The 22606-nt window shown below is 37.7% G+C and overlaps 1 protein-coding gene across 1 annotated transcript; it reads left to right on the top strand.

The window, feature by feature from the left end:
* Positions 1-18409: 18409 nt before the first annotated feature.
* Positions 18410-21149, top strand: LOC116732175 (uncharacterized). The gene is made up of 6 exons (XM_032582168.1): positions 18410-18481; positions 18605-18937; positions 19047-19088; positions 19191-19301; positions 19410-19438; positions 20800-21149. Exons 1-6 carry the CDS (start codon positions 18421-18423, stop codon positions 20920-20922), a joined length of 699 nt encoding a protein of 232 aa, XP_032438059.1. The 5' UTR covers positions 18410-18420; the 3' UTR covers positions 20923-21149.
* The last annotated feature ends 1457 nt before the right edge of the window (positions 21150-22606 follow it).

Consider the following 22606-nt stretch of genomic DNA (forward strand, 5'->3'; position numbering starts at 1 on the left):
GTGGCAGCATCATGCTGTGGGGATGCTTCTCAGCAGCAGGCCCTGGAAGGTAAAATAATGAGTTGTTTCTATCTTCAGGAGAACTATGACTTTAGAGAGCATTTATTTTCCAACAAGTTGAAGACAAAAAGGGGGGTGTTCTGGACTGGTCCACTAAAAGCCCAGACCTCAAACCAATCCTGTTACAGCAATCTCCCATAATAAGCATTCTTATTACGCGAGATTGCTTAAAAGGCAACAACGATGTAAGCTACACTGATGCTAAATGTTTGTCTAGGAGTGAATGAATGACTTGATGCAATCTAACCAGTTTCCTTAAACTTATTATCCAAACTTAGAATAAACTAAACCTGATTTGAACTAACCCTAACCTTACCATAGAATCTCCCTGTTGGATTTTATTCATTTCTAAATCCATATTTATGATTCCACTAGTCAAACAGAGTGGGACTGTGTACTGAAAGAATGCTGCTGAGTCAGTTAAAAGCCATAGACAGATGGAACCTGTCAGAGATAAAGTAGAGATCGCTGCATTGCATTGACACTTCCTCCTTAGCAGTCACCATGCTGTAACACTTTTTACCTCTAGGGGGCACTGCAACACTGTCTGCAACAGTTAGGCAACTTTTGGCCTGAATGGCTCATATAACATTATGTAGAAATGTCAAATAGATATAACTAATGTGTATTATAACATAACAATAATCCAAAAATCTATCTTTTGTACTGCATTTTTTCCTCTACTTTGAAGCAGTACAATGTAAAAAATAAAAAAATAATAATAATACAAACATCTCTTACATTATGACATCACACATCTGGCTGAGTCTGACATTGAAGTAGACAGGCTAAATTGATAAAGTTGTTGATCTGACTGACAAACATTTAGAAAATAGATTTCATAAAGTTTGGTGTCCCTTCTTAATTGTTTATGAGAAATCTGTTACTATTATCTCTATAAGTAGCCCATCTTTTTTTAATTAATTAATTAATTAATTAATTAATTAATTTTTCTTTCATCACACATATGTGACTAATTGATGTTATTTTCACAGCATTATATTAAATGGCATTATTCGTTTGCTGTGTCTTTTTTCTGCTGTGCATATTTGATTTATTTTACCTAAGTTTCATTTTGCTGGGTGAGTCTCCTGTTTGTGGACTAAAATCTGTTAAAATGTGTCTATTGTGCATGGTCTTGTAATGTTTCTGTCAATATATTGCTAATAATCAATAAAAAAGACATTTGAAAGGACCCAGAACCATTTGTGTGGGGGCCCCAAAGCCCAGGAGGAGTTGTTGTTTTGGGTTCTGGGCTGGGTTTAGGACAAAGGTTTAGGTTAGGGTTAGGGTTAGGCTGAAGAAATGATTGAAAAATCTATGGAAGTCAATTCAAGGTTCTTGTGAAGATAGAAAGACATGCTATGTGTATGTCCATGCATGCATATGCATGTGTGCATGTAGGTTTAGGTTGGTGGTTGGCAGAGTGTGTGTAGAGTAAGCAGGGGTGTATGTGTGTATCTGTCACCTGTAGGTGTAGACCATCAACAATGAAAACACTCAGCATCAGAGGGTGGGAACTGCAGCCTCGGCTCTTGAAGGCGACAGCAGGCGAATGGGCCAGTCGCCTCCAGCAGCCAAACGCCCGACACAGAAGCAGGTTGCTAGGAAGCCACCGTGGCGGGTCGGGCCTCAAGCCCCCACACAAACAACACCCCACCAAGGCGTCTCTTTCTCATGCAAACGAGTCAAATGGTCCTCTGGTGGAGGAGTGAGATGTGTGAGCAGGAAGCTGAAGTCGACACCACAGACCACACACACATCAGAGAGCACTAACGCCACTTCAGCCTGATCTGACTCTACCCATCATAGCTTCACAGCCGTAGTTCACTGGAGTTTGATCTGTTTTGTTTGTTAATGTCTTATTTTTTATATAGTTCATTCTTAGATATTTATTGGTTTTAATTGCAAATATTCAGTAATTCTTTTTCTTTCGCTTCTGTATACTGTTTGAGTAATAATATTTTGGAAGAGTAGATTCGTTTCCAGCCCCTTTTTTTGTCTTCACAGCTGTAAGCCTTTTGGGTTTTGTCTCCACCACCTTCTCAGGTCTCAGGTGTTCGCCACTATTGTAATTTAATTGGCACTACTTTGTAAAGAGGAAGGTTACGCTCTGTTATAAAAGCAATAAAGGCGAAGCCTCGTTGTCTCTGTGTGTTCCGGACAGCAGGGTTGTGTGGCTACCAGTTAAACAATGTTTCCTGTCTCCTATGTACTTGATAAGTACGTTAGTACTTCTGCAAAGACGTCTACACAAACTGCAGCTGGTGATGAAGAGTCCAGACGTTCCTGTGGAAATAATAGGAGTCCCTCTGCAGAAGAACAAGCAGATATTTATGCAAATGTTTCTTGACAAAGTAAATTCTGCTGAGTCATATTGGATGTAATTAACAGACATTTGTAGCTTTCCTACATATTCTACATAGCAGAACTTAGATCTGATCATTTTGATCTAATCATTCTGTTGTAGCTCTGACTGTGTGTTTTATGCTGCCAGAAGATGAATCTCAACACCATTAGCACTGACTGTGTCTCAGTTTTCTTTTCCTGAAAACAATGTTCTCATTTGTGGCTTTGTATTTTTGCAGGTTGCTGTGGTGACCACCAGTGCACTCTCCTCCCTTTTCATGTGCCAGCAGTGGTCAGGTTAATGACCACTACCACGAAATGATCTCCTGTCTGCTGCTAGGGCATTGATAGACATTGTCAGCCCAGACACAGAGCTGTGTGCGTTACGATGACCCGCGTGTCATGGCGGAGGGTACGCACATTACTGTATACAGCTCTGACCTTCTGCATAACGGCCCATAGTGCATCTGTCTGATGTCTGTTGCTGCAGCAGCTGCCGATCAGTATCATCACAGTCTGGATGCCTTTAGGGTCTCCAAAAGGCATTTCTTCTGGCAATGCTTGAGCCTGAGTTATAGTCGCACTTTTAGAGGATCTTGTAGATGCACTAGCCAGGACAGTTGTGTGACTTTTATAATTGATCCAAACATTGGTGCAGTATTCGTCAAAAATGCAAGAGCACCTTCCAAACCATCCAGTTTGAGTCCACACCGGGCTGCTATGTGGAGGTGCATGACCAGGTGCCATGACAGTGTGCAAAGTCAATGCGGAGGGTTGGGCAACGGGTGCCAGCATCCTCACGCCCAGTTCAATGCATCAACTATAAACCCAGCTTGAAAGTGAAGGGTTTGGAAAGTGCTCTTGCAGAGAACATTCACTTGTATATATTCACTGTGTGAGCTCCTTTTAGGAGAATACCGCACCAATGTCTATGTCAAGCATAAAAGACACACCTCCTGCTCAACTTGTGTGAAACAAGTTGATCACTGCTTTCAAAGTGAACCTATGAAAGCACAACTATAACTCTGCTGAGGTTCTCCTTTGTGTTTATTTTGATCCTCCATCAGCACTTCCCTCTCCACGGCTTCAAACTGGATTTTTTTTTTTTTACGGTTGCTTTGTTCTACCATTTGTCTATGATTATATCCAGCAGCTCATAAAAAAAATCCTCATTTATGTAGAGCAGTATGCACCTCTTTAACACAAGCAGTTTAGCTCTCCACATTTGAAATCTTTTAAGTCCAACCCAGCAGTGTTAGACATGTAACCCAAAAAGTTACGTTTTGGTTTCTTCTAACCAGAACTTGGTCTTCCACATGTTTGCTGTATTTCCTACATGGCTTGTGGTAAACTACAAGCTGGGGTCTTCTTGAGGTTTTCTTTCAATAGTTGCTTTCTTCTTGACATTATACAACTGAGTTATCCTGCTGACAGATTATTCAATTTGAGTTATGAGATGCTGCATCTTCTCCAGAATTACAGTGGGCCTCCTGGCTGCTTCACTGATCGATGCTCATCTTTCCTGGTTTAGTCCACAGGGATGTCTTCTTTGCTCTGAGGATGTGCCAAACACTGTCATTGTTCTGCAGGACAGAATGAACAGCCCTCTGTGAGACGTTCAAAGTTGGTAAAATTGTTTTATAACTTAACCCTTTAAACTCCTTTACAACTTTACCTCTGGGTTTGGTGGCTCTTCTGTCTGAGAACGTCCTGTTTGAAGTTTGAAGTGGAAACTCGTTGATGATCTGTTTTTATGTGTCATCTTGGCCTCATGATGTCAAAACGTGAACAGCATGATGAGGAGGACTGTCAGAATACCAGTTCTGATTGAACCAGGAAAATTATTGGTCGATTCACTGACGGATTAGAAACACTCCTTGTGAATTTTGCTGTTAATCTCCTTGTTAGAAAACCAGGAAGTTGTGCAAAATAAACTGTAAAGGTTGTAGTGGATTTTAGGTTCAGCTTGTGGTCTTTGTTCACCAGAAAGCCAAACATCCCTAACTTTTTGTGAGTAGTGGAGCTCAGTGTCTCTGAGTTCCCGTCCTCAGGATCCACTGCCCTGCATGTTACAGGCGTTTCCCTTCTGCCTCACACCTGACTTGAATGGATGGGTGATTAACAGCCTTCTGATTCACTTGATGGCATACAGAAGAGGTCAGGCAATCATTTGAGAGAGACTCTATAGGCACCCTTCTGTCAAAATTTAATCGGAGTTTGATGGATGAGTGATTAATGACCCTAATTAAATGATTTTGATTTCCGGTCACATGATGCCCCTCCCCCCATCCGGTCACATGATACCCCTCCCCCCATCCGGTCACATGATGCCCCTCCCCCCATCCGGTCATATGACCCCCCGGATGTCTCATGACCTCAGCGTGCTTAGCACGTGTTACAATATATTCCCGCTAATTTCAATTCAACCAATAGAAACAGAGACAGGCTCCGAGTTTTATGAGTAATACAATTAAAGTATAAAAAACAATAAGTGTTAAATAATCAAGAATAATATACAATATAATATATTTAAATAGAATGTTGTAATTAACCCCGGTTTTGCTCACCAAGCCGTTCGTGTTTGTGTCCGGGCAGAATACTGTACAGAGATGTCCCTCAGGATGTCTCAATGCCATACAGTGTTTAAGGGGAACTCCTTCTGACCTCTATGAGTTTGAATTAGCCGATAGAAGCAGAGACAAGGGGTTCGGTGTTAGAAAATCATTAATAACATACAATATATTATATTGAAATAGAATGTTGTAATTAACTCCGGTTTTGCTCACCAAGCCGTTCGTGTGTGAGCGTGTGTTCGGGGAGAATACTGGGCACACATGTCCCTGAGGATGTCTCAACGCCATACAGTGTTTAAGGGGAACTCCGCGTGACACGTGTGGCTATGTATATTTCCGATCATCTCAATAGGGTCTCTATCGGGGGTTGATTGATATGATGTTAACGCCAGCACAGGATTAATTCTCGTGACTTTAGGGAGGGTGGGGGTGGGAGGCCCCATGACAGTGCTGTTCACCAGGGCCATTTGTGTGTGCGTGTGTGTGTGTGTGTGTATAAAGACATATAGAAACAAAAGTCCCTAAAGAAAACCTACAGTTTAACTATTTTACTGCATTATTTATGGTAGCACAATTAGTCAGTGTTGACTATGAGTTTGTGATTTCCTTCATCACTTCAATTTTAAACTCTAATAGATTTTTTTTTCTGTAACACTTGCTAGTGTGATACATTTCAGTAAATGTTCCTCATTTGTACACGTACTTCTTAAGAATATGTGACAGACAGTAAACAGGCCTACTCAAATTTAACTTTTATCTTTCCGCAGTTAAAGAATTTGTCCAGACTTTTCCAGAATTTGGCCTGGCATCATTGTGAATGATTTTGTTCAGTTTTTTTTCTTGCTGTTGAATCAACGCTGATCTTCCCACTGCTTCATGTTTTCTCCAAAATAGTAAATCTTGGTTTAAATACATTTGAAACTCAGATTTTTTTTCTGTAACACTTGCTAGTGTGAAACATGTTAGTAAAAGTTCCTCATCTGTACTCGTACTTCTGAACAATATCTGACAGGGACTAAACAGGCCTCGGTGAGGTTCCCTTGGATTTCTATTGATTTATTGAATGTGTAAATATTTATCATATAGTATTTTTTTCTTTTGGTGTTTGTTGCACAAATTTAAATATATGCTGCCTATCAGCCAAAAATTCAATCAGTGAATTTGTGTGTTTTTTCTTAAATACTCCCTCTCACCGAGACTTACTTACATCTTCTGACAGCTAGCCCCACTTATGATAACATTGACTAAGTTTGCTATTGGTACACTTTACCTAAAAATAAAAATTAAACATACTCACTACACAACCATGCTCCAAGAGTTGCTCATAACATGGTGAATTGTTTTGTTACCTTAAAAATGATCTGAAGCTTTTGTTCCTAATGATGCTGTTCACTAATGTTCTCTAACAGACAGTAAACCTCTTGTAATTGATAAGCTTATAAATGATCAATGCGAAGCATCAGTATGCGCTAAAGAAGATCATATCAGTCAGATTAAGTAAAATATCATTAAACTCAAAGCAATCAAAATTATGTTTCTCTGAAAGGTAATCTCTCCTTTTCAGAGAGTTTAGACTGTATGAAAGGAATCAGTGAAATATACTATGAAATATTTTATCTGCTGCATCCCCATAATAAAACTTCAATTGTGAATTGAATGATTACATTGCATCTAGACACAAAAGAATCAACCGTTAATTAGTAATCATACTGACTAACAAGATCTGATCAAACAAGAAACTTGAATACCTGAAGGGATTCTCACATTGGAGAATAAACCGTCTGACTTTCTTTAGCCACTAAATTTAACCTTACCAAAGTTTTGCCTTGGAGCAAACAGGTACTGAGTTTGAAGCGGATCAGACGCCTTCATCCATCTGTTAAAGCTAGACTCCGGCCTTCCTCACTGTAAAATAAAACATTAGACTTAAAAAAAGTTCAAGCGAACATCACTTAATTATCATCGACTTGTTGTTTGTACTCATCTTAAGCAAGTGGCAGGAACATTTGGATATAAAAAAAATGCTTTATAAGTTAATCTATTTAAGTTGAGTCCATGCAACAAGTAAAATAAAAAAAAGTGAACTATTTGAAAGTAATGAGGATTTAGGGTGGTAAAAGTTGAACATTTTAACATGCCCAGACACTTTCTGCTCAAGCAAACCAAAAGGGTTTGAGCAGAACAACCGTGTCAAATAATGAGACCATGAATCTTTAATCTATGTAGCAAATATATTGCTGCTGCTGTAAGCAAAAAATAAAAGAAGTTTTACGGAGAATAATATTTTGGATGAGTTTAAGAATATTGTTTGCCAAAATCACACGGTGTAACTACACTTGTCTTTTATATGTAGCAGTAATTGAATCTTTTGAGGCAATTGGTTTGCATAAATTAAAGTAAATACGACCTATTTTCCTGCTCCACATACTTAGCTAGCAATTTGCCAGTTAGCTTCCCAGTCTGAACTTCTGGGCAATGTCTTGATTCAGTCAGATTTTCTATCTTGTATCTCCTGAACTCTGATATTTTGCTTGCTGGTCTTCAGCATGCTCTGAATGCAGTATCAGGTTTCTCTTACTTTAACCCGCCCAACTTGCACGTGATTGGCATGTTAGCCTTTTGATTCCCTCCCAGCGAGGCGGTGCTTCACAAAGCAAACTGTTTGTCAAACTGTTGATCTGCCTCATGGCTGTTTTAGAAGATATGGTGACTGAGTTTTAGACAGTACTAGCCGGCTCATGCAGCTTGTTTTTACTAGATGGCTGTCCTAAAAGTACATATCTTTAAAATATGAATAAATACGTACAATTCCATAATTATTCGATCCAACGGTTATAGAAGTTTTGTAATAATGCAATTCAGGTATTTTACATTTTCTGGACTAAAGGAGGCGGATGTATTTTTTCATCCTTATATCCGTGATTTAAAACTATTTTTAATTTTGTGTCATCTTAAAGATGGAAAGAGTCAATTATTTTTCCACCCCTGGAAAAGTGTAAAGTGTTTATTATGAGTAGGATTAACCAAGCTGAAGGAAAATAAAGAAAAAGGATAAATAAATATTCATTGATACAGAACCGAATCAGCAAATATGAACTTTTGAAACTACTGAAACCTTCAAGAATTTTATGTTGTGTAAGATATTTAAGAAACTAATACTGAATCTGCGTTCATGAATTTCTTTATTTGGTCGTTATCTGTAAAATACGTTTACCTTTTGTTTTGTTGAACACCAGACATCTCACCTCTTTCCCACAGTTTTCCACTTAGTTCCACTACTGCTGTGGATTTTATAGTCAATGTTTAAAGCCAGCACAGAGTCTGAAGCGATGGAGGAAATTTACGTCAATATGGAACCTGTTGGACAAACTGCATCTAATCACACAGGTAAGAACAAAGTTACAGAGAAATTTAGTATGTATTGAATTCAATTTTGCTAAGGTTGAGGTCTTTGTTAAGGTTCGAGCAGCTCCAAAGAGAGGCTCTGCCTCCATGCGGCTGTCTGTTTGGGAATCCTGAATGTTTTACTTTTGGCTGAACTCATCGCCCTCAGCATACACAGTGAGTCTTCTTCTAGTCATCTTAAAGATGTAAAAAGACCAGATTTTATGTTTCTGTTATATTAAAAATATCATTGTTCCCCTTCTAAAATCAAACTGATCAAATAGCAAGGGTTTAAATAACAGAATAAAGCTTGGTGACTCAAAGTATTGCAGAGAGGTGAAACATTACACTAAGACAAAACATTACGCATGAGTTTGATTCATTTTCAACAATGGTTGCATTTGTAGCCATTTAGGTTAGCAGGTCTTTAATATCTTCTCTTTTTCAAACTATTTACCCAACGATTCATTGTTCAGTGTTACCTCAGTTTAAATTCTACAGGCATAACCAAAATCATGAAACTATTTTATAAGTCTTAAGTGAAAATACGGTCTTGCCACTTCTTTTTGCAAACATGGTTGTTAATTTTTTTTTTTTTTCAGCTCATGACATGACAGCAGATTTTTCTGACATCAGCAACATTCTGACCGAGCAGAACAGCAACAGCAAGTTTCCCTCCATGAACGCTAACTTCACTGAAACGGCTCCACGAGCTGAAGACACTTTAAGGTTGGTCAAAAACTTTAAAAAAATTTGGATCTCGTTAAAAATTGAATTCTACTCTGAATTGTAGAGTATAACTAATAACTTTCCTTTTTGGTCTAAATGAATATAAAGTAAATGAACAACTTTTATTTTAATTTATTAAGCGCTCTATCATTTGCGTGTGCTGAAAAACAACAATGTAAAACAAACTAAACTTTGATTTTTTTCTCCTTAAAGGGAAATTGTGTCCTACAGAACGAACAAACATCAGTTGTTCCTGTTCATCCAGGGGCTGCGGAAGAAGAGAAGAACAGATCCACTAGTGATGGATGATTAGGATCTGTGTTCACTGTGATATTATTCACCAACAATAATGTAGCTTACGGTGTTACATAAAATCCTAAAGATAAAATGTACACTCCCAACTGTTGTGACCTGTATCTAATAACACAACAATTTTACCGGTTGTACTCTGTGTTTTTCTTTCTTGTTAAAATTCTGACGTGATAAACAAATGTTGGAGGATGGTTTTGTGCGGAGGATCGGTTTAGCATGATGCGCCCTGATTGTGTATTAATATGACTTTTACTACGAGACTTTATGGAGTTCCATTTGTGCCCGGTAATAGCGGATTAAATTCTATCTTGGTAGAATTATATTTCTACATTTCCAATTATTTACTATCATTTGTAATAAAGTGATGCCAACACCACGGATTCAACAGTGAGGAGTTTGTTCAAGTCATCCTAAAGACGGAAAGAGTCAATGTTGTGCTGATTCTGAGTATTTGAATGATTAACTGAATGACTTTTCATTCATTTCAGAGTTCAATCAGCGAGATTATTCATTTTGTGATGGTCCTAGTCTATGAAAGAAAGAAACAAAGAAAGAAAGCAGCAAATGTACATGTTGGTTCCCCTGAAAATATGGATAAATTCAGTCATTGTAGGGTTAAAGTAATTTGAAGAGGGAGAAGCGTATAAACAAGTCAAGTCAATGACGAGTCAATGACATGATGCATTCTGCATTTTTAACTCGGTTAACTTAACTTTTTGTTTTTTTTACTGACTTTAATACATTTAAATCGCTACGTTGTTTGATAAGTAGAATGGAAATGACTTTTTTTTGTAAATGGTCTTGTAAATTAGCGTTTTATAAATCGACTGAATTGAATTAAGAAATTTGACCATCCGATTGGACTGAAGAGAAATGATGAGCAATGTTTTATGGGTGGATGAAAGCAAGGATTGGTATTTTTGTAACATCAAAAGTTCATTTTTGAGGCAAACAGAAAATCCAGCTTATTATAGTTTACTAGGACTAACAACCCCCGGACAAATTCGGAAAAAAATTCTGCAAAGTGGGTGGTGCTTTAAGGAACAATGAGACACAGCCTAGTGTGGGGCCACATGGTGAGGGGATAAGCAAGGCTGTAGTAAGCGCCGTTACCAACTTGGTACTTTGTGGTTATAGTTTTCTCCAAGTTGCGCTTAAGAAAGTATGAACATGGGCAAAACTGAGAAACTCTATCAATCAACCAACTGGATATTAAAGTATGTCACCGGAGATTTGTTCTCCTGTCCACGCGATGAATCCTTGGCCCACTGCATCAGTGAAGACTGTCGCATGGGAGCAGGCATAGCGGTGATGTTCAAGAAGAAGTTTGGTCGAGTCTCAGAGTTAAAGGAGCAGAGTGAGTCAGACTAGTTACTAAAATCTTTGTTTTGGAAAAAATGTTTTATGTTTTTGCAGTTCATTCAAATGTATGATTTCAACAGCAAATGCTAAATCATATCCTGTTTTGTATTTTTTTTATGTATGTCCTAATAGAGAAGCTTCCGGGGCAGTGTGCTGTCCTGACACATGATCAACGTTTCATCTACTATCTGGCAAATATACCACAATTATACTGCATAGGACCAAAACCTGTTTCATTATTCAATCTGGTAACTGTATCTTTCCTATTATGTGTCTCAGATCACAAAGAAAAAAGCCAGCCAGAAACCCACGTATGTCAACCTAAGACAGAGTCTGGAAGACATGAAATCTCACTGCTTAGAAAATGGTGTCAATAGGATATCAATACCTCGGTTTGTAGAAACTACTGTGGATAAATAACTATAATAAATACCCTTAAATCTTCTTCTTTATTGGGAATAATTAACCAATTTGCTTGTCTCGTATCTCCTCCCTCAGAATTGGCTGCGACCTGGACCAGCTGCAATGGTCAAAGGTGTCAAAGATCCTGGAACAGATCTTTAAAGAGACACATATCTCCATCACAGTGTACAGCCTGCCCTGTGTTGGGTCAAAGCTTCAAATGCATGCCATGTAGTACATTTTCATTGTGGGTTTTTTAGCTTTAAATCCTTTATAATCTCTTAAAATTTTGGATGAAATCAACACTCCTTAAACAGTTTTAAGGAAACAATAAATAAGGAAACAATAAAAACCTCCCCATAAGATGTTTAGATACAAGACTTTTAACATCCCACTGATGTAAAAAATGATGTTTCTTGCCATTAAAGATACGAAACTTATTCCAAACACTGATGTTGCACTCTGTGAATATCATACTACATGATGCTACTACTAAATCATGCTACATAAAGTGATCCAACAAAGCCCCTGAGGCAGGTAAAATACAATAGTTATGCCTAAAATTTGTTCTTTGTTATTCTAAATCTATATAGTTGTTGAAAACGTAGCTTTTCCTGTGAATCTGTAAATCTAAATTGTGAAAGAGTTTGCTTCTCTAGCTTTATTTTCCTGACCCAAATTCAGGAGCAAGATTGCTGTCACAAGTTTTTTTTGTCATGAGTTTTTAGTGATTCTTATGCTTGACTTTTTTAGTATTTGTAACCTGTGAATGATGTTGTACAGAATATTAAGACATATCTTTGAAAATTGCTTTGTAAATAAAATTTAAGATCATGGTTTTTGACAACCGTTACCTGTTAAAACACCAGGCAATGGTATGTAGGAAAATGCAATTTGAAATTTTTATAAGTTTCTTAGTTTTGCCTCAAAAATGAACTTTTGATGTTACAAAAATACCAATCCTTGCTTTCATCCACCCATAAAACATTGCTCATCATTTCTCTTCAGTCCAATCGGATGGTCAAATTTCTTAATTCAATTCAGTCGATTTATAAAACGCTAATTTACAAGACCATTTACAAAAAAAAGTCATTTCCATTCTACTTATCAAACAACGTAGCGATTTAAATGTATTAAAGTCAGTAAAAAAAACAAAAAGTTAAGTTAACCGAGTTAAAAATGCAGAATGCATCATGTCATTGACTCGTCATTGACTTGACTTGTTTATACGCTTCTCCCTCTTCAAATTACTTTAACCCTACAATGACTGAATTTATCCATATTTTCAGGGGAACCAACATGTACATTTGCTGCTTTCTTTCTTTGTTTCTTTCTTTCATAGACTAGGACCATCACAAAATGAATAATCTCGCTGATTGAACTCTGAAATGAATGAAAAGTCATTCAGTTAATCATTCAAATACTCAGAATCAGCACAACATTGACTCTTTCCGTCTTTAGGATGACTTGAACAAACTCCTCACTGTTGAATCCGTGGTGTTGGCATCACTTTATTACAAATGATAGTAAATAATTGGAAATGTAGAAATATAATTCTACCAAGATAGAATTTAATCCGCTATTACCGGGCACAAATGGAACTCCATAAAGTCTCGTAGTAAAAGTCACATTAATACACAATCAGGGCGCATCATGCTAAACCGATCCTCCGCACAAAACCATCCTCCAACATTTGTTTATCACGTCAGAATTTTAACAAGAAAGAAAAACACAGAGTACAACCGGTAAAATTGTTGTGTTATTAGATACAGGTCACAACAGTTGGGAGTGTACATTTTATCTTTAGGATTTTATGTAACACCGTAAGCTACATTATTGTTGGTGAATAATATCACAGTGAACACAGATCCTAATCATCCATCACTAGTGGATCTGTTCTTCTCTTCTTCCGCAGCCCCTGGATGAACAGGAACAACTGATGTTTGTTCGTTCTGTAGGACACAATTTCCCTTTAAGGAGAAAAAAATCAAAGTTTAGTTTGTTTTACATTGTTGTTTTTCAGCACACGCAAATGATAGAGCGCTTAATAAATTAAAATAAAAGTTGTTCATTTACTTTATATTCATTTAGACCAAAAAGGAAAGTTATTAGTTATACTCTACAATTCAGAGTAGAATTCAATTTTTAACGAGATCCAAATTTTTTTAAAGTTTTTGACCAACCTTAAAGTGTCTTCAGCTCGTGGAGCCGTTTCAGTGAAGTTAGCGTTCATGGAGGGAAACTTGCTGTTGCTGTTCTGCTCGGTCAGAATGTTGCTGATGTCAGAAAAATCTGCTGTCATGTCATGAGCTGAAAAAAAAAAAAAATTAACAACCATGTTTGCAAAAAGAAGTGGCAAGACCGTATTTTCACTTAAGACTTATAAAATAGTTTCATGATTTTGGTTATGCCTGTAGAATTTAAACTGAGGTAACACTGAACAATGAATCGTTGGGTAAATAGTTTGAAAAAGAGAAGATATTAAAGACCTGCTAACCTAAATGGCTACAAATGCAACCATTGTTGAAAATGAATCAAACTCATGCGTAATGTTTTGTCTTAGTGTAATGTTTCACCTCTCTGCAATACTTTGAGTCACCAAGCTTTATTCTGTTATTTAAACCCTTGCTATTTGATCAGTTTGATTTTAGAAGGGGAACAATGATATTTTTAATATAACAGAAACATAAAATCTGGTCTTTTTACATCTTTAAGATGACTAGAAGAAGACTCACTGTGTATGCTGAGGGCGATGAGTTCAGCCAAAAGTAAAACATTCAGGATTCCCAAACAGACAGCCGCATGGAGGCAGAGCCTCTCTTTGGAGCTGCTCGAACCTTAACAAAGACCTCAACCTTAGCAAAATTGAATTCAATACATACTAAATTTCTCTGTAACTTTGTTCTTACCTGTGTGATTAGATGCAGTTTGTCCAACAGGTTCCATATTGACGTAAATTTCCTCCATCGCTTCAGACTCTGTGCTGGCTTTAAACATTGACTATAAAATCCACAGCAGTAGTGGAACTAAGTGGAAAACTGTGGGAAAGAGGTGAGATGTCTGGTGTTCAACAAAACAAAAGGTAAACGTATTTTACAGATAACGACCAAATAAAGAAATTCATGAACGCAGATTCAGTATTAGTTTCTTAAATATCTTACACAACATAAAATTCTTGAAGGTTTCAGTAGTTTCAAAAGTTCATATTTGCTGATTCGGTTCTGTATCAATGAATATTTATTTATCCTTTTTCTTTATTTTCCTTCAGCTTGGTTAATCCTACTCATAATAAACACTTTACACTTTTCCAGGGGTGGAAAAATAATTGACTCTTTCCATCTTTAAGATGACACAAAATTAAAAATAGTTTTAAATCACGGATATAAGGATGAAAAAATACATCCGCCTCCTTTAGTCCAGAAAATGTAAAATACCTGAATTGCATTATTACAAAACTTCTATAACCGTTGGATCGAATAATTATGGAATTGTACGTATTTATTCATATTTTAAAGATATGTACTTTTAGGACAGCCATCTAGTAAAAACAAGCTGCATGAGCCGGCTAGTACTGTCTAAAACTCAGTCACCATATCTTCTAAAACAGCCATGAGGCAGATCAACAGTTTGACAAACAGTTTGCTTTGTGAAGCACCGCCTCGCTGGGAGGGAATCAAAAGGCTAACATGCCAATCACGTGCAAGTTGGGCGGGTTAAAGTAAGAGAAACCTGATACTGCATTCAGAGCATGCTGAAGACCAGCAAGCAAAATATCAGAGTTCAGGAGATACAAGATAGAAAATCTGACTGAATCAAGACATTGCCCAGAAGTTCAGACTGGGAAGCTAACTGGCAAATTGCTAGCTAAGTATGTGGAGCAGGAAAATAGGTCGTATTTACTTTAATTTATGCAAACCAATTGCCTCAAAAGATTCAATTACTGCTACATATAAAAGACAAGTGTAGTTACACCGTGTGATTTTGGCAAACAATATTCTTAAACTCATCCAAAATATTATTCTCCGTAAAACTTCTTTTATTTTTTGCTTACAGCAGCAGCAATATATTTGCTACATAGATTAAAGATTCATGGTCTCATTATTTGACACGGTTGTTCTGCTCAAACCCTTTTGGTTTGCTTGAGCAGAAAGTGTCTGGGCATGTTAAAATGTTCAACTTTTACCACCCTAAATCCTCATTACTTTCAAATAGTTCACTTTTTTTTATTTTACTTGTTGCATGGACTCAACTTAAATAGATTAACTTATAAAGCATTTTTTTTATATCCAAATGTTCCTGCCACTTGCTTAAGATGAGTACAAACAACAAGTCGATGATAATTAAGTGATGTTCGCTTGAACTTTTTTTAAGTCTAATGTTTTATTTTACAGTGAGGAAGGCCGGAGTCTAGCTTTAACAGATGGATGAAGGCGTCTGATCCGCTTCAAACTCAGTACCTGTTTGCTCCAAGGCAAAACTTTGGTAAGGTTAAATTTAGTGGCTAAAGAAAGTCAGACGGTTTATTCTCCAATGTGAGAATCCCTTCAGGTATTCAAGTTTCTTGTTTGATCAGATCTTGTTAGTCAGTATGATTACTAATTAACGGTTGATTCTTTTGTGTCTAGATGCAATGTAATCATTCAATTCACAATTGAAGTTTTATTATGGGGATGCAGCAGATAAAATATTTCATAGTATATTTCACTGATTCCTTTCATACAGTCTAAACTCTCTGAAAAGGAGAGATTACCTTTCAGAGAAACATAATTTTGATTGCTTTGAGTTTAATGATATTTTACTTAATCTGACTGATATGATCTTCTTTAGCGCATACTGATGCTTCGCATTGATCATTTATAAGCTTATCAATTACAAGAGGTTTACTGTCTGTTAGAGAACATTAGTGAACAGCATCATTAGGAACAAAAGCTTCAGATCATTTTTAAGGTAACAAAACAATTCACCATGTTATGAGCAACTCTTGGAGCATGGTTGTGTAGTGAGTATGTTTAATTTTTATTTTTAGGTAAAGTGTACCAATAGCAAACTTAGTCAATGTTATCATAAGTGGGGCTAGCTGTCAGAAGATGTAAGTAAGTCTCGGTGAGAGGGAGTATTTAAGAAAAAACACACAAATTCACTGATTGAATTTTTGGCTGATAGGCAGCATATATTTAAATTTGTGCAACAAACACCAAAAGAAAAAAATACTATATGATAAATATTTACACATTCAATAAATCAATAGAAATCCAAGGGAACCTCACCGAGGCCTGTTTAGTCCCTGTCAGATATTGTTCAGAAGTACGAGTACAGATGAGGAACTTTTACTAACATGTTTCACACTAGCAAGTGTTACAGAAAAAAAATCTGAGTTTCAAATGTATTTAAACCAAGATTTACTATTTTGGAGAAAACATGAAGCAGTGGGAAGATCAGCGTTGATTCAACAGCAAGAAAAAAAACTGAACAAAATCATTCACAATGATGCCAGGCCAAATTCTGGAAAAGTCTGGACAAATTCTTTAACTGCGGAAAGATAAAAGTTAAATTTGAGTAGGCCTGTTTACTGTCTGTCACATATTCTTAAGAAGTACGTGTACAAATGAGGAACATTTACTGAAATGTATCACACTAGCAAGTGTTACAGAAAAAAAAATCTATTAGAGTTTAAAATTGAAGTGATGAAGGAAATCACAAACTCATAGTCAACACTGACTAATTGTGCTACCATAAATAATGCAGTAAAATAGTTAAACTGTAGGTTTTCTTTAGGGACTTTTGTTTCTATATGTCTTTATACACACACACACACACACGCACACACAAATGGCCCTGGTGAACAGCACTGTCATGGGGCCTCCCACCCCCACCCTCCCTAAAGTCACGAGAATTAATCCTGTGCTGGCGTTAACATCATATCAATCAACCCCCGATAGAGACCCTATTGAGATGATCGGAAATATACATAGCCACACGTGTCACGCGGAGTTCCCCTTAAACACTGTATGGCGTTGAGACATCCTCAGGGACATGTGTGCCCAGTATTCTCCCCGAACACACGCTCACACACGAACGGCTTGGTGAGCAAAACCGGAGTTAATTACAACATTCTATTTCAATATAATATATTGTATGTTATTAATGATTTTCTAACACCGAACCCCTTGTCTCTGCTTCTATCGGCTAATTCAAACTCATAGAGGTCAGAAGGAGTTCCCCTTAAACACTGTATGGCATTGAGACATCCTGAGGGACATCTCTGTACAGTATTCTGCCCGGACACAAACACGAACGGCTTGGTGAGCAAAACCGGGGTTAATTACAACATTCTATTTAAATATATTATATTGTATATTATTCTTGATTATTTAACACTTATTGTTTTTTATACTTTAATTGTATTACTCATAAAACTCGGAGCCTGTCTCTGTTTCTATTGGTTGAATTGAAATTAGCGGGAATATATTGTAACACGTGCTAAGCACGCTGAGGTCATGAGACATCCGGGGGGTCATATGACCGGATGGGGGGAGGGGCATCATGTGACCGGATGGGGGGAGGGGTATCATGTGACCGGATGGGGGGAGGGGCATCATGTGACCGGAAATCAAAATCATTTAATTAGGGTCATTAATCACTCATCCATCAAACTCCGATTAAATTTTGACAGAAGGGTGCCTATAGAGTCTCTCTCATTTGAATCAGGTGTTCTGGAAGAGAGACATGTCTAAAATATGCAGGGCAGCGGTGCATGAGGACTGCAATTGAGAAACATTGATGTAGATAAACTTCAGTGTTTGCAGCCAGATGCTGCCTATCTTCAGTGAGTCTGTTGTTTGGAGTGTAATCTCTTCTGCCATCACCTGCTGGGGCAGCAGCAGCAGAGCCAGGGATTTAAAAAAACCTGAACTGGGTGATGAAGAAGGACGATTCTGTTCCGGGGATTGATGTGGAACCTCTGGAGATGATGGTGGTGAAGGATTGTCCAAAAAAAAAAATCCCTGTAACTATTCTCATCCTCTTCACAAGACTACTTTAGAACGACAGGGTGCCACGCTGCTTTCAGTATAAAGTAGTTAACAATAACCAAACTGGTTAGTTTACTGACGGTATTATTAAACTTCTTTCAAATTGAATTGCATATTTCTAAAGTCAAGAGAAACACAAGCCTTCTGATGTGAAGTGAACTGTTCACCACTCCCCTTTCTAATAAATCCTCCTGCATAAGAAGCGGCCAAACTGAGACATGGTTGTACGCAGAATGGAGAACATCATGCAGGTAACAGTTATACTTCTCTGCAGCCACAGTAAGTATTATATTAAATCATCTTCAACATGGACTCCATTTAAACTGTGTTCTTTAACTTCATCAGTCTTCCATTTTTACTGATTTACTTTTGTCATCTTAGAGTTGAATCTGTTTGTTTCAGGTTGGATCTGTGAGTCTCTAACTGTGGACGTCCATCCTGGTGAGGACATCACTCTGTTCTGCTCCAACATTTCTCCATCTCCAACCCAGACAGACTGGTTCAGAGTGGTTCATGGAACCAAACCCAGCTGCATCTCCTCCATGTACGGTGCTGAAGGCGAACCTTCATACTGCGATGGATTCCACCGTGAAAAATTTATCATGAGTTCCAACAAGACAACTTTCTTTCTTCAAATCAAACAAGTGGACCTGATGGACTCTGGGTTGTATTTCTGTGGATTTTATGTAAAGAAACATACAGTTATTGGCAGAGCAACAGAGTTAATCATTAAAGGTAAGACTGACTCTGTGTTCCTTAATAATCTGAAAACGTCGTTGTTGTAATACAAAGTTATTGCAAAATTTAAAAGAAATAACCGACCAAAAAATATCCATACTTTCAGCTAACAGAGACTCCAAAGACGAGGGGGATTCTGATAATACAAGTAGGTTATTTGTCTTAGAGAAGAGTTCACTGGATTTTACTGCAGTAAAAAAAACACTCTGCTGAACAGATGAAAAAAAATGTAATATGTAAATATTTATAGAAGCCGCGGAGCAACTGATGGACCTGATGCCTGGGATTTTAGGTTCTCTGACTGCTCTTCTCTTTGTAGCAGTCGTTGTTCTGGCTGTTAAAAACAGGAGACTTGAGAGAGGTACAGTTTGATTATATTATTGGACAACTTATTCCAAGCTAATTTAGAACAGAATAATAAATATGTAATCAGTAATAAACTAACTAGACTTTTCCATTTGTCTTTTAGCTTCAAGGCTGCAGAAAGAAAGAAACGAGGTAAACTGAGTAATTTAACTGACACTGTATGAACCAAGGTTATTATAGTCAACTAAAATGAACAAAATGGCAAAAACTGAAATGGGGAAAAAATAAAAGATAATTGATGGTGGAAAACTAACTGGAACAGTATAAATAACTATAACATACTGAAACCCTTCGTTTTTGTGATTGTGAATTTGGGCAATCTGACTACTTGCTTCATGATCACACTCATCGACTTGACTGTTAAAATCTATCAGATGGATTCAGCTACACCTAGATTAGTGCATCCATACTAACAACCACTTGTGTCAAATATCAAGCAGTGCTTAAGATTTTCTGGGGAAACTGTGCAGTGAGACGGCCGCAGCAGCAGTTTCCTGATTTTTGCCCTCGTTTGCTCAGCTGTCAGCGCTCAACGCTGTCTTCTTCTCCTCAGCCTTTTTTCCCTCTTTTCAGCGCCAGCATTGACAGCATGTTAAAATGCAAATCTTGAGGAAGGTTTTGTTGGACCGTCATGTTTCTCAACCCTCACAGAACACTTCTGTTGTGCCGTTTCCAGTTCAGACAGTGAAACCTGGCCTGTGTGACTTCTGAATTTCCAGTGTTTTTTGTGTTAGACAGAAGTTCCTTTCTGTAAACTTTAAAACCAGGTTTAAGACTCTTTTTTGTCTCTTAGTACTTTGAATAATTACCTAGGAGATTTAAGGTTAAAGTGGACCCACGTTTGAATCAGCCCAAAGAGTCAGGAGCCTGATGGCCGTCTGACATTACACAGTACTGGAGTGAAACTGGAACAATTTATGACTTTGGATTGAATATAATATATAATATTTATTTACTGATTAAGTAAATAGAATCACTCAGGGTAAAGAGACGTTCAAAAGAATGAGATTGTTCTAGACACTACTCACTACTAGTAGTGTAGTAGTAGTATTATCCACTACTTCATGACCCGACATTGGATGAGCAGAAAATAATAATAAATGAAGCATGTTAGATTATATTTCCTTTCATCCTGAAGAAACACTGATTATGTTATTTTAGGTGATATTCACTAGATGCAGTTAGTCAGCGTGGGGCGCATCACAGCAGTGCAGGCCTACATGTGCCTGACGGGAGGCTTTGTATCATAATAGAAAGTTTTTAAAGTATTTTTAATTATTAACTGATCTTACTGTATTTGAGGATCAATTGGAATGTATGTGTGATTGAATCAAAAATGACTTTTGTCTTTTGTAAAGTGCCTTGAGACGACATTTGTTGTGAAATGGCGTCACATAAATAACTATAACTGAGCTGAGTGTGACGCAGTAAACAACATGTCTGCCAGGTGTTAAGATGCTTCTCTTCCATAACACTGATTCCTCTGTTCCCAGACTCTGGGCTCTTCTGACCTCCACTCTGCTCTGCTGAGGTTCTTCCCAAACACTGAACAAATCATGAAGGCATCAAAACACATCGCAGTGGAGACTCATGTTCTGTATACCAACAGCAGATAAATATCATCTTGTATATTTGGCTGAAAATGTTTGCTATTAATTCAATGCCGTTTTTGTTTTGTATCTGAATTAGAGATAAAGCTGTTAAATGTCTATTAGCTAGTATTAAAAAAAATTCCAGTTAAACTGTATCCAGTTCTTTCATACATCCCTGTGTCAATGAATGGTTTTTATCTTTGTTATGCGCATTAAATGATTTCATGTTGTATTAAAAGGACTCAAATGAGGCACATGTAATGAGAAAACTGAGACTGAAAGTGAAATGGGCTCCTGGGGGCCTGGGGGGATGGGTGGGGGAGACAAACATCAGCTCATGTCACAGGAAGAGGCAGCCCACTGTGGTCAAGTGCAACTGAAATCAGCAGGTCTGCGAGGGAACAACGGAAACAAAAGCAGACAAAACTCACCGAGTCATTTTAGATGAAATATCAGCCTTTGTGTTCATGAAGTTGTTGTTAATGTAATAAAAGAAAAGTAGAGCTCATTTACAGATCCGTCACTCTGTATGGCAAACAGTATTTGTCATTCATCATGCATTTGTAAACAACAGTGAACCTGGTAATCCCGCCCCCAAGTTACTTTCCACTGAGGTGAGAATTTACCACATAGAAACTGGCCTGTAGCTCTGCAAAAACAGAAAACAAAGCAAAACAAAACGTGTGCAACAGAAACTTCTCACACTAAAGCACGACTCCTGTCCTTTAAACTGACCCTCTGCAGAAACTACAAACTGCACAGGAGTTAGAATAGAATAGAATAGAATAGAATTGTATACCTGGAAATCCAGGTGTACTTGTAGCAAGTTAAATGCAAATGAAACATGTACATGGGGCTAAGGTAAAAATACAAAAATAAAAATAAGTGACTGTACATTAAAGGTAAATATACAACATGGGAATACTAATACTGTACAGTTGTTAGTATTATAATAGCATACTCAGATCAAAAGAAATGATCAGGGATGACCAAATAACTGCAGGGATATAAATACCTGCTGGGTTTGTTGGGAGCATTGAAGGTTCTAAAGTCTAACAGCTGCTGAGAGAAGGATCCATGGTAACGCTTTGTTGTACATCTAAGATGCAGCAATCAGTGTCACTAACAGAGGTCTTCACTTCTGTAACAACTTCATGCATGATGTGGGGGCCACTGTGATGTTATTTCATTATTTTATCTCCCACTACCTTCAGCTCATGTGTAACCCAGTGGTCTCAAACTGTATTCCTCGAGGACCAGCAACGTTTTGATGGATCCTTTGTCCTACACACCTGAATTAATGGTAAAATGGCCTTCCTAACAGGCAGTCCAGCTCTACAGAGCTCTGCTAATGAGCTCATGTTGGAGCCAGGTGTTGCTGAAGCAGAGAGACATCTAAAAGTTGCAAGACCCCAGTCCTGACCCCAGTTGCAAGACCCCAGTCCTGAGAGGGAGTTTGAGACCACTGATCTAACTGCTTCCTCTCAGCTGGTTTGGTCTTACTGGTTTGTTCAGCCAGCTGCCTCTGCCTCTCCATTCTGATCACCTCTTTCTGGATTGGACTGTATTTCTTTGAGGAACCCATCAGTAACAAACGTAAAGGAAACTGATTTTTCCCTCAGGCTTTTCCCATTTGTAGTGACAAGATGGGAATCCTTGGAGTTCTCACCAGATGGCCCTCCCTCTCAAAGGGACCCTGTCCCCTCGG

Source organism: Xiphophorus hellerii, chromosome 14 (assembly GCF_003331165.1).
Source record: "Xiphophorus hellerii strain 12219 chromosome 14, Xiphophorus_hellerii-4.1, whole genome shotgun sequence".
Taxonomy (NCBI): Eukaryota; Metazoa; Chordata; class Actinopteri; order Cyprinodontiformes; family Poeciliidae; genus Xiphophorus; species Xiphophorus hellerii.

Excerpts from the sequence above, each read along its gene's own strand:
- LOC116732175 (XM_032582168.1), top strand. The coding sequence starts at position 18,421 with ATGGTTGTACGCAGAATGGAGAACATCATGCAGGTAACAGTTATACTT. Across the intron at positions 18,482-18,604 it reads TATACTTCTCTGCAGCCACA|GTTGGATCTGTGAGTCTCTA; the intron begins GTAAGTATTATA and ends TGTTTGTTTCAG. Across the intron at positions 19,302-19,409 it reads AAACAGGAGACTTGAGAGAG|CTTCAAGGCTGCAGAAAGAA; the intron begins GTACAGTTTGAT and ends TTTGTCTTTTAG.